The sequence below is a fragment of the Leptosomus discolor genome, chromosome 3, assembly GCF_034619465.1.
Source record: "Leptosomus discolor isolate bLepDis1 chromosome 3, bLepDis1.hap2, whole genome shotgun sequence".
NCBI classification, from domain to species: Eukaryota; Metazoa; Chordata; class Aves; order Leptosomiformes; family Leptosomidae; genus Leptosomus; species Leptosomus discolor.
Window position 1 is genome coordinate 49436204 of NC_141393.1, and position 12945 is coordinate 49449148.

Here is a 12945-nt window from a genome sequence, read left to right on the forward strand (position 1 = left end):
TTTTCTTTTAACTGCCACGTTAAAGGGACCATTCACCACCTCCTCATTGCAGAAGATGATTCCTATATTCAGCCCAATGAGAACTGCAGGATGGTGTAAGATCACGAGATCACTGGAACATTAAATGGTCCATCATTCTACATAAGTAATGATTTGTTAAAAGATCAGGAAGTGCAAGAGCTCACTTGAATATTCTGTGAGTTACATCACTTAAATATTAAAAAGCCCACATACTGTTCGAAGTATTAAAGTACACATTATGAAAATGTAGAATTATATAGTAGCAGTGTGCAAGATAAAATAGCACCTTTCTGTTAGAGTGTTTATCTCAAGCCTTAAGAATTCATTATTAATTTAAAAATTAATAATGTGATTTGTTAACTCATAGCAATTCCACACACTCCATCTATACCCCTCTGTTCTTGTGGAAATAACAGTAGAAGCCAATAGGTAAAGAACACCACCCCAAACCCCCCATGTTTCAATAAGTAAGTCTGACCTCATACCTCTTGGGCTTTGCTGTCCAACAGCTGTGGACCCAACAAGGTTCTGAACTTCAGTGCAGAAGGCTTATCCAAAAAGGGTGTACAGTAAGTCACTGCCTGTTCCACCTCTCCTGGGAGAACTAATGACCCTGCTGAATAAAAAATAGTCACCTTCAGCCTTCCACTCAATGTATAAATTAGCAAAGTCTTGTGTAAAATCCTGTAGTGTTCAGACACAGGCAGAAGCTTGTTAGTCAAAGTGTGCTGGACTTGTTGCATAATATATAACATTAAAACAGATCCATGCAGTCCTCAGCTAAAATCTAGATAATAAAATTTATTATACTACGGAAAAATCAAACTTGGCTGAAAATACACAGCTCTTCTTCCTTGAGGACACTGAATTAAAAATGTGGATGAAGCTCCTAAATGCAGAGAACACCTGGGATTAGATTCAGCACTTTCATAACGAAGAAGGAAGGTCCTGAGCAGAGATGTCTGCAGTAGGACTCATAAAATACCAGGCTGAATCTTGGTCTTGCCACCGATTAGCTGGGCAGTCTCATTCAAGTCTCTTTTGCTAGAGTTTCACCACCTGTACCCTGGGCAGAAAGAATCCTTGCAAAGCACCTTAACATGGCTCTCCAAAAACATTAAGTAAAAGTACCCGGGAGAAGAACTAATATTCCCCACTACAGTGCCAGATGACTGCCTTGTACAAGGGCATCTCATGGATGTTTCTTCCTCCCCGAGCTTTCCAAGAAGAGAGACCTAAGAGGACCTCCCTCTGTCTGGGACACAGCAAAATGTACCCTTTCCCCACGGACAGGGTTTGTCCCACAGTTCACAAACGCACAGACGTTCTGAATCACTTTTCCTTTACATACTCAGGCAAAATGTTCATACGGGAACAGTGGGTTTGCCTTCTGTGGCAGCTCAGAAGGATACGCCTCAGGTTTAGAAATATCTTTTAACATGAATCAATCTCAGCTCTGCTACAGCACAGGTGTGTCCATCTTGTCTCAGTAATGCCTTTATGAAGGAACTCAAGGGGACCATATGTCTTGCAATTTAGTCAAAGGATTATGTAATCACTATTTTTTCTGGCTCATACACAAGTTTCCTTACATCTTTATACTACATTTTAGTAGCTTGACTTGCCCTTGAAATCTCAGAATAAATTCTCAAAGGGTTGCTTAAATGTCAGTTACTGGAACCACTAAGAGGTGGTCCAAGGTGAAAAGGAAGAAGTTGCTATTTATCTCTACCTGCACACTTTCACCACAGTAATGGAGTTACAGAACTATCATTCTCCTGTAAATCTGCATTTGAAAACAATGATTTCCTAGATTAAAAAATCCATGATCGAATTCTTCATTTAGTTGTCTTCTGGGAGTTGTGTACTATTTCAAAGCTAGAAGGGCTTTGGGCTCATAAAGCAGAATGCTCTGTCAAAAAGAACTGAATTTGTTCCCTCTGGGTATCTCATTCCTGGATTTTTGTCTTTAGGTGCATGACTCACATATAAGTGGTTTCCAGTTTTCATCCCTATTCTCTGGGTTGCTTATATCTATCTGTAGTCATCTGTGTGCTTTCAGTACTTGTTCTCAGCATGGCATCTGCACCCGTTATAGGAGAAAGCTTTCTAGAAAGAACAGTGCAGACCACAGGTATATAGGATCATGGAATCGTTTAAGTCAGAAAAGACCTTTAAGATCATCGAGTCCAAACGTTAACCCCATATGCCACGTCTTCACATGCACTGCAACAGCTTTTGTCGACCTTTCATAACTTGGGTCACAACTGTTTGTAGGACAGAAGGAAGATGTGAACGCTCACTTCAAGGCGATGACACCTTCTCCTATTGTTTCAACCTCGCACCCTACATACATACCCTCGCTGAGGAAGGAAAGCCTGGACATCGGGAGGTTTGTATCACCTCCTGACATAAACACTGATTATTTCTGTACCAAGAGCTTCCCCCGCTCTCAGCAGACCAGTCTGCGGAGAGAAGATGAGGAGGAAGCGCTGTTACACAACAGTCTGGCAATGGCTCAGAAAGACTACTCTTAAAATTTATTTTTGCTTTTAGCAAGAAGTGCTTGTCATACTCAGAATGTCAATTCCACTATTTTAAGGCTCGTTAGTAATGCAAACAATGTTTCAAATTCCCTTCAATCACCCCATAAGAACGTGGTAATCAACCTTTGTTTGCCAGTAGACATGCCAGAAACGAGCTTTGTCTCCATCCTGGCTGCATGACAGCGTATGAAAGTCTAATCGGTAAATGCTGCTTTCCCTGATAATGTTTAATCAAGAAACTCCTTCAGAGAGAAAAATTAAGGAGTTTTGACAGTCCTCCTCAGTGCGAGCTCCCAAAGGAACTGTACGCTACTGTAAGTTCTAGCCAGTATCTCACAGCTGGCTTAGGCTGATGCTACAGCACTAGTGGATGATGATCCTCATTAAGCTGCTAATTATGTTCTCTGTGGAGGTGATTAATTAGCAACAGGAAAGCCTTGGATACTGCCAAGGGCACCATATCTAGAGATAACTAAGCAGACAGCGATATCAAAAATCTGAGAAGAGATTTTGAAATGTACCTCTCCGATGATTTAGTCCAGCACACTTTAATGCAAGCATACCTGGCAACTGAGCCATTCCCTTCTCTTTAGTCCCTCTCCTCCCTCAATTGACAGACCCACAGAAAGTGGCTGCTAAATCTGCAAACTCTGCTGAATTGGCGTTTTTCACTCATTGTGTACCATTGACATCAATAATCAAAAAAAAGAAAAAAGAATCTATAGGCACAAACCTGATTTGAACTTTCAAGAGTGAAGAAGTTCAAAGTCTTGTCCGTATCTTTAGCTTTACTGTAGCCAAATGATGCCCAGCTACAGATACACTAAGACAGGTTTTACCACTTTCAGACACTACATTTCACAAAGATGCTTTTGATGGGGAATTGAGGAGGGAGGCAGTGATAATGAAAAAAGCTTAAAAGCTAAATTTTGCTGTCTCCTCTGTTTCTCAGGCTTCAGGCTGTTAGCCCCAAAGAGCTGCCTAGTGTGAAATCATCTTGAGGCAGTGCTAAATGGATTGCAGAGACTGGAGGAGAAAAAAAGAAAGAGATACAACAGTTGGGGGGAGCCCCATGTTGAAAAGATCCACATTAATTTAAGTCTGAATCCTCTTCCTCAACCTGATTTTTCTGGACGTAAATATAGGCTCAAAATATAAATGGAATGGCACGGATTATGGAAAATAACAGATACAGCTATAATTTGCCTAAAGAATTATTTAAATAATCAAATAGTTATGCTTGGCCTCAGCTTCAAAGTAACTGGGTCGCATGGGTTCTCCTCAGCCTTAGTGGGGTGGCAGAGAACTGGGACCTTGAAAGACAATTTTACAGTACCTCAGGGCTCCAGGCTGGATAGGACAAGACTCTGATATCCTTGCCTATGCAGCCTCACCCGTATATTTAATTAGTCCTATTTTAACTTTCTCTTGTATTTAAAAAGTAGCATGCTCAAGGTCTCTAGACATGCTTTTTATATATTTTGTACTTTATAAAAACACTGCCTATTATTACCTAACTATCCTTCTGGCTCTGCAGCAAGTGATTTGCCACCAGTCCTGGAAAGGAATTCTGTTGCCAAAGCAGAGGCACTAGGCATTCTTCATCCATCCCTTGAGAAAGCCTGACCATCTCTATTGTTGCCCTAAGCTACTTACAGTTGCAGATTAAATTCAGTGAGAAAGAGCGATTAAACAGTCCACTATACATGCACTGTCTCCACAAAATGCATTAAAGCTATGGTTTAGGGCAGCGATTTTACTTTGCCAACCATGGGTTACTATGCCAAAGTCCCACAATGCAAAGCACTGCCCTGGTTTCAGGCTTTCAAAAGCCCAGTGCTGCCTAATGCAGACAGCTACAATGAGTCTGGACACTAGCCAAACCTATGGGCTGCTTTTTTTTGGTAAGAAGTAGCTGTATTAACTCACACCTTAAAAGCCATTGGTGTTAGGAAAGTAAGTTGAGAAAAGAAACCCCACTAGGATGATTCTTCCGGGACATCTCCCAAAAAGCATTGGTTTAGAGGGGATGTTTTAACGCCCATTTTCTCTCATGCTTTTCACACTGTCAGCTTGGAGCCACTTCCCCCGAAGTGTGAATATTTATTGTATTAATGGACTGTTGCTAACTCAGCTAACTGATCTGCCTTTTAACATCCACCAAATGAAGTATGGAGAAACTGAGCTGTTGCCAACCACAAGGAGAGAGAAAAGCCTGTCGTAATCCTGCTAGCCAGTCATGATACTTTTTCTGTGTGTCCGAGCTTGTATTGCCACTGTGAAGGCTTACATCTATCATTTGATCTGACATACAGGTGGCAGCATTTAAAAAGGCTAGCAACAGAATGTCTTTCAAATTCCCGTCACACTTTGCCTCACTTACAAACTCACTGGAATTCTTCAGAATTAATCCTTTGTTAAGGTGGTCAATACAGATATTATTTTATATTACTTTATTATTGCAAATAATAGAAGTGACACCATTTCATGTTTTAATTTGCATTTTGTTGCTATGGTTTCTACAAGAGTAAGATTTTACCTCTCTTATTATGAAACCTATCAAGTGGATTTTGACATGTAAGACAACTATCAGACTGTAAGTCCTATTTTCTGCACTTAGGAGTCAAGGGGAAATCTTTCATCTTGACTCAACAACTCCCTCCACTGAAGCAGCCCTGGGCAAGACCCAGGCTGTGGGTTTCCCAGATATAAACTGGATGCTGCTCACTTTCCTTACAGAGTTTAGAAGGAATAATTAGCCTCTGGTTATGCTAGGTTTCCATGTTATATAATGCAATCTAAATGCTTGATGTTGTCAGCAAGCACTATTGATTGCTTCAGAGTTGACAGGGCTTCTTGCTGCTCTGAGGCAGTCTGGGCAGGGAGCGCTGTCTCCTGGGAAGAGCCAAGGAGAGCAGAGACTGAAAGCCAAATCAAACACCACGTAAAAAGCGAGTAGTTAGCACCCTGATAATCTACAGCAGTGGTGGCATACTGTTATGCTTCATATCTTTATCATCACCATTAAAAACACTAACTGAAAGGCTTTCCCGAGGTGGCTTGAGCAAAGTGCTATTCAGACAGTACAAGCAGATGATCCTTTGTGTAATTCTCACCTTGTTCAAGGGCAGGTTGTGTTACTAGGGGTTTCTAAACGTATGGAATTAACGTTTACTCTCCAACACACACAAACACACAGAAATGACTGAAAAGCCTGGACAGAAGCAAAGTCTGGCATGGGCCAGAACACGGCGAGCTGTCCCCAGGCTCTGGCAGAGCTCGTCTTTCCTCACTGCCGCACTTGGTATTTTAGTGTTGGCCTCCTTTCTCATCATCCAATTTGTGGCCTGTTTTGAACTAGAGCTACCTAACAGTACTCCCATGAACCAGACACAGACAGCTCTCATTTCATTATGATACAAGTGAAATGTGGGTTCAGACTACCACCAGTAAGCCCCAGGTTTTTTTAATCAATATTACCAGAATTTAAGACATAAACACAGAACAATGTCCTGTGAAGGGAAAAATGGGCACATATGAACACTGCACTCAAAAGAAATCTTTGGTGCCTGTACCTGATACAGGACTGCTATCTTACTCTCTCCTTCCTGAAACGCCCAGGTGGGAGAAAGAATACTTGCTGTAAACCTGACTTATGTTAGTTTATTATCTTATTGTGAGTTAAGTTACAGCCAAGCTCCAAATATAATCCACTGCAAGTCTTTAAGCCCTCTGACTTCACAGGAATTCTGCACATACAGAAAGGAAAGACTAAGCAAACCTTCAGAGGATTAGACAGACTAATCAAATAGCAACAACCAAGGAACCGAGGACCAGAGTCCTGCCCTGTAACAGCTTCCTTCAATGACCTTAGGCAAATCCCTCAATCTGTGTGGCCTGGTTTCTTTGTGCACTCACAGGCATAGATGAGGAAAATGGATTTAATCACTAAAAGGTCATCAATTCTGGTGGTAATAAAGACCACACAAGCACCTAAGATAGATAAGCAACTATGGACACGAGGTTTCTATTTACTTTCTAGAGGTGGGAGAGCTGAAATTATTATAGATGTATAGAACAGTTCAACACAACTCAAAATGCTCATAACTGGAATTCTTAAAGCAGTTCACTGTGAATTCAAAATTAGTCTCAACTATTTTAAGCCCAGGATGAAATCATTTTAATAGGCAGGGGCAGCATTTTCATTAAATATTTCCACTTTATAGAACTCTTAGCACCCATATTACTTGGCGGAGAAACTTTTGTAATCAAAATAACTTCAATACAAAATAGGAGTGCAGAAAAATGTAGGAATGTTGCTAACAAGAAGTGTTCTGCAATCCTGAAAAACCTTGAAAAAAAAACATCTGACCAGGACACAGTATAATAAATATTCCTTATAATTTATTGTTTTGGAGAGAGTGAGGAAATGAGTATTCTAATTGGAACAATTTGGGGAATTTTCTAGCAATAGAAGAACCGAGGAAGAACATCTTTTTTAGAGGAGAAACAGTTCTTTAAATAATATCCATACACTTGCATCGAAAGACAGACAACGCTAGCGAATATGAAGGGGTGGAAAACCTACCACTGCATGTCTCTTCATCTGTGTCTATATCTTCCAAATCTAAGTATTTGTCCACCTGCCGTAAAAATCCCAAATTGGAAAATAGATTAAAATGTATGAATTTCCATTCCTTATAGTACCATCTAGAGCAAAGAAAAAGAGCATTAAATTGTCTGCTTCATCTTCTCCATTCTCCCCTGCATTTTTCCAAGAAACCATACGAATTTTGTTTGAAATGTGTAACCCAAAGGAAATGCTTTCATGTATAGGCAAAGAATTGCTGCCAATTGCTGCCAATCAACTGCAGTGATGGGAAAGAAGCTCAAGCTGTACAGTAACTTTTTCAGGAACTTAGTGGGAAGATGGAGAAGTAAAATATTTTCATAGGAAAAAGAATACATGCTAAGTTACTCTGCAGTTTTGCAAGCTCACTGCATATGGCACAGAGACAGTACACGCTGTAGGCGAAGTAGAGCTTGATCCTTCTCGTTTGATACTAATGGTGAACTGAATGGGAAATCAAAAAGCTATGAATTACTACACATTTAGTATTTCATCTGGGACATTGCACTGGCGCTTTTTCATGCTGATGTCACTTGAAAACGGTCTAAACTACCTATAACATACCAAGAGAAAAGAAGTTTCTTATTTCAGGTAGCACTCTGAGTAGACGCACAGGGTGACAGTGAAAGGCCTCTCCCAGCCTACATGCAAATAGTGTTGCCATGGAGGATCCCCTATATGCACTAAGTAGTCTTCTGTGTTTCCACAAAAGAATTAGAGATGCTCTTAGATATTTTTTTCCAACCTGATTTGACACCATTCTCACAAACATTTACATAACCTACATTTTAAAAGTACATACTTATTAACATTTGAAAGAAACTTTGGACAGCGATGCTCTCATCTTTCTTTCCCACAGATGGGCAAGAAACACCTCGACAAAGTGCAAGTACTTTGTAAATGAATAAAGCAAAAATCAGTCATGTTCAGCTCATAACCCCTACTTTGAAGAAAATGAAAGAAAACCTCACCTTCACTCTTTGAGCTGGACTGAGATCGTTCCCATCAGAGCCACCAGCCTTCCAGCTCTCATCCACCACTGTCTGTAGACAGACAGGTAGAAACACTTACGTGTATGAAATAGGACCAAAATCACAGTCAAAGCTCCTGCTGATTTACACATACAGATCCTTCACAGCATATTTACAGGTTTTTAAAAAGTCAACGCAATGCTCCTGAAAATAGATCCAGACTGGATCAATTGGAACAACAGTGCAAGTAATCACAAGGTGCCTGAAAAGCAGCCTTTAGACCAGAAGCATTGTTTTCAGCAGCAGTTTTTTCCTTCTTTCCTTCCCTCAGGGCAGGCTTAAAGGTTACAGCGGCCAACTTACTGCATTACAGCCTCCTCCGGCTACTGCACTAGAAATTTTTCTGATGCATTCTACTGTTACTGTGTTCGTTTCTTCAACTGCTAATGTGACAAAACTGTGCAGCCATGCCTGCAACTTTTTTTCCATAGCAACAAAGACAAGGATTAAGAAGTTCCATTAAATAAAGGATAATGGAAGTTGCACATTGCTTTATGGGGCAGAAAGCCAGCTCAAAGTGGCTAAAGTAAGAGACCTGAAGACTGTCTGTCCCAGTGAGGCAACCATATCCTTCGTGAGAAAAATGGCAAAAAGATTCCTGGCGTTATTATTACACAATCAATGGACAGAATGTGATTGTTCAAAAGCCTTGCTTGATTCCACCTCAGAGGCACAGGCTCATAGGGAGGAACACGTCAGCTTGTGCTCTTTGGCTGAGGCCTGGCTGGCCCATCATTTGAAGACACTTAAGGGTGTTGCTCTGCCTATTGCACAAAGTGCCCTGCTACTTCTTTTTTAATAAAAAGTTTAATGAAGGGAATTTTTGAGTACAGGCATGAGCACTGCTTAGTTATTTATTATTCAGGCAGGAGGGCAGAAGTTCTTAACACGTGGACCCAGATTTCCATCTCACTCTCTCCAGATGATGTCTGTTGTTTTCCTGTCCCTACACATTAAATCCCTAATCTCATATGTTTCAGAAGACTAAAAATGCCTCTGGCCTACCTACTTTTCCTTTAGGTAGCTGAAGCAATCTAGCTTCAGTAACACAGAACTCAGTACTTCCTAAAATCCCCAAGAAACAAAATAAATCTGTGCATGCTGGCATGCATACTCTCAAGATTTTTTCCTTTTTGCCAACTTCTATCGTTTACTGCAGTCTTCAGTGACAGCATTACAAAGATCCTTGCTGGGCACCTGATTTATCATCCCGATTATGGCAGCTCTTCAGTAGAGCAAATGCCACCGCCAAGCATGAATCCTCCAGGTGCCTCTGTAGGCATTATACACTTAGGCAGTAATTTAAATATTTGCCTCAGATGGGATAAATACCACTAGCCTCTAACATTTGGACAGTGTATCTCCCCTTATTTTCGTCTGGTTTAATGTGGTGCTTGTCCACATGGACAAATGTCAACTCATTACCTCATTCTCATTTGGCATCTGTGGTGGAAGAGACACACACATTTCATTGCTTCTTCCAGGTGAGCCATCCTGTTTATCTCTGTTTGATAATTCACAAGTAGAAAAGGTTTTTCTTAAGGAGCTCACTTTACTTCCTTGGATGGTCTTCCCCTCTTCCCCTGCAAGGAGAATCACACCAGATCAGATAACACAATGCACTAGCCAAGAAAAAGAAAAACGTGAATTTCATTAGGTCTAACACTGACTTATTTTACATGTTCTCCTCTCGTGCTCAGAGCTTCCATGTGCATCATATACATTTAGCTCACAACCTTTACCATAAAAGCGAATATGCAGTTTGAACTTCAGTTGCACAGAGTATCACCTGTTCCTCAAAGAATTCATTGTCTCAGAAGCTCATGCAATATACAGAAAACATGTCAAAACAACCTGAGAGCTGAAAACACCCCAAAAAGCAAGACAGTAAATAAGGATACATCTTAGCTTTTATTTTAAAATTTTAAAACTTTGTTTAAATGCTCTCTGAATTCTGCATAAAATGGCACATAACATCTGTGCCTGTGCCTTCATCTGCCACTGCAAACACCAGCAGGCAGGAAGAGTTTCTTCTTTGCAGCAACACTGTAAACCCCACAGCAACAGCACAGTCAGTAGAGCTATTGCAGATGTACATTTTTAGAATTAAACCCAGAACACCCCCCCCCCCCCCCATTCCCCAACATGAACACACACTCCCAACACTCACATCTAGTTTTAAAAGTCCAGCAGCAACGGTGCTTACATGGGACCTGTGCTCACAAAGTCACTTGGTATGTTAAGTGTGCACATTTCTTCACATATCTAACCCATGGCACACCTTCTTTAGGCACTGTGGCTTCCAGAGTTCAACAACTATAGCATGCTCCTGACTTAGCTCACTACCGGTTTGATTTCCTCCCTTTATCAGCAAACTGACCCAGTGGGGAAATTTTGCAAGTAAAGAGTAAATATTTTTTTATTGGGATCAGACTAAGACACAGCAGTACGCCAGTGGCGTTCCATTGCTGGAAGTTTAGGTGCCGAGATTAAAGATTAAATACAGATGTTCAAACGGGGTTTGTTCCCTCGGGAGACTCATTTGGTCTTGAAAGGCAGAATGGAAAGATGTTTTGCCAGTGCATTGACAGAAGACTGGAGTAACTTCTCTCGTCTTCATTTTATACATCAATACTGGCTAATTTGGCCCTCACTGAAAACAGGGAAGTATTCAGAGATAGAACTGAGTCCTTCAGTGATAGCTTGTGACATCTTTCAGACCTTTAACAACTCCTTGGACAACAAGGGCAGTTGAGACAACTGGTAACGCTTCTGGCTGTTCTACTGGCCAGCTCTACGGCAATGGAGCAGCCAGCAGAACAGGACACAGCTAGCGATCATCAAATGAATTCTCAACAGTACAGGCTGGGTCTAGGAGCTGATTACAGATCGGTACAAGTATGTGCATGGAAGTATGGATTTCTGAACCCTTGCTGAATAGTTTCTTTTCCTACAACATGGCAAAGAAATGAACTAATCATGGCCAGAATAAAAATGCAGGATTTTTTATTTTAAAAGTCCTATTATCAAATATGGAGCAGCTATAGGACAATCATTTCAAATGAACTTCACACCTCATGTTCCTAATGAAAAATAAATGCTAATTTAAAAGTGTTTCTTGGGTTTAGCTTGGAAAATCTACTTTGTAACAATAACAAACACTGCAGTGCATTTTTAAAGCATAATTATATGTTACAAGCATTGAAGTAATTCTTGTGGAGAGTTTTAATGCTGCCCTTGGCGTTACACTGAGCCATCCGCCAAAGAGTTCTTAATCCCCAGGGACAGCTCTGTGCTGAAGTTACAGTGACACACAGAAAGGGCTGGCAGTCAGGGCACAACCTGAAGGCCACATTCATCACGTCAAGGTTCATAGAAAGTAAACTGCACCAGACCAGAGCAATCTCGCAAACGATTTTAATGTTCAGACCACAAATGGATCCTCTGAATAATTCCTAAATCCCAGGTCTCTTGATACAACATCTGGCTTCTCCCTGCTTTTTTAGCAAGTACTTTACTAAAGCATATTTGGAAACAGCAGTACATACGGGCAATCTCTTCTTCCTACACACTGTCTTTTTCAAGCCACAGGAATGAAGCAGAATTACACAAGAAACCCTCTTTTCAATTCTTGTCAGGTAAAATGGTCACCCACTATTTGAAGATATTTTTACTGTCCCCCTACTTTATAGGAAGAACCAGATGACTGGCTCAAAAAGCTTCAAGCTTTTGTTATTGTCGTGGTAAAACAGGATGGACTTCTAGCTTTATACTAAGAACTGACAAGTTTTACATCGAGGATCAACAACCCACAAAGGATATTAATGTATTTTCGGGTACATGTGTATTAGCAAATCATGCAGCCAAACACGGGCAGACCTGCAGAGCGACGATACGGACCGAGGAGCCAGTGTCCTCCCTGTGCACACCAGGAGCCTTTAAGCACGAGAAGTGAGAAGAAGCTTCAGGAGGCCATACGCTTTTCTCAGCCAGATCAACAGAGAGACAAAAGGCCTCATCAGCTGGAATGATCAGCAACGTAATTCATACAGCCCACAGGCTCTGAATAAACAAGCCTACGCCTATCTTGGATACCACCGTGGTCATTCTTCTGGGATAGAAATCAGATCATCCTTCTCCAAAATATAGGTTCTGAATTCTCCAAATAAAATAATATCACTTTTAGCATCAAAAGACCAACAACACATAGTTGGGCAGTTATAATTAGACGGTACATATGAGCTGACAAACTTATTTTATTTGGTTATGAATTTTCTGGACAGCTGAGCTATTGTCACAGTTAAAAAGCTGCATAGATTAAAGGAGCTAGTAAGATACCGAGTGCATTCACAGTATTTATGTGTCATTTACCAACCCCAGATTAGAAGCATTATCCCTTCTCCTAAGACATCAGTCATAAACTGCTGTCAGAAACTTTTTCCTGGTTAAGACCATTGCAGAGTTACTGGGCTATAGAATATTAAACATTACATCTGATGAAACATTCACAACTGCAATGTGATCCTAGATTCATGACTGCAAGTGAAGAAGAAAAATTGAGAAGGAAAAGAAAAAAGTCTAAGCAACCCAAAGCAGTTGTGAAACTCCTGCTGTGGACAGAAAATCAGCTATGCCACACAAACTAGAGGGGGGCAGGCAAATCAAACACTATGTCGTGCCTCAAGCACAGTCCCTCAGGGCCAGTAATATCCACCCT

At 40.8% G+C, this 12945-nt stretch overlaps 1 protein-coding gene across 2 annotated transcripts in view; it reads right to left on the reverse strand.

Annotated features, from left to right (window-relative positions):
• The window catches only part of IFTAP (intraflagellar transport associated protein), a 28536-nt gene that overhangs the window by 6637 nt on the left and 8954 nt on the right, over nt 1-12945 (reverse strand). Inside the window, exons 2-5 of one of the 2 annotated variants that reach the window (XM_086462702.1) lie at nt 9654-9811; nt 8169-8240; nt 7156-7210; nt 507-634 (exon numbers count right to left, since the gene is read on the reverse strand). In XM_086462702.1, coding sequence (XP_086318828.1) covers nt 507-634; nt 7156-7210; nt 8169-8240; nt 9654-9811 — 413 coding nt within the window. Of the gene's footprint in view, nt 1-506; nt 638-7155; nt 7211-8168; nt 8241-9653; nt 9812-12945 lie in introns of both variants that reach the window. The other variant, XM_086462701.1, reaches the window with a different exon arrangement.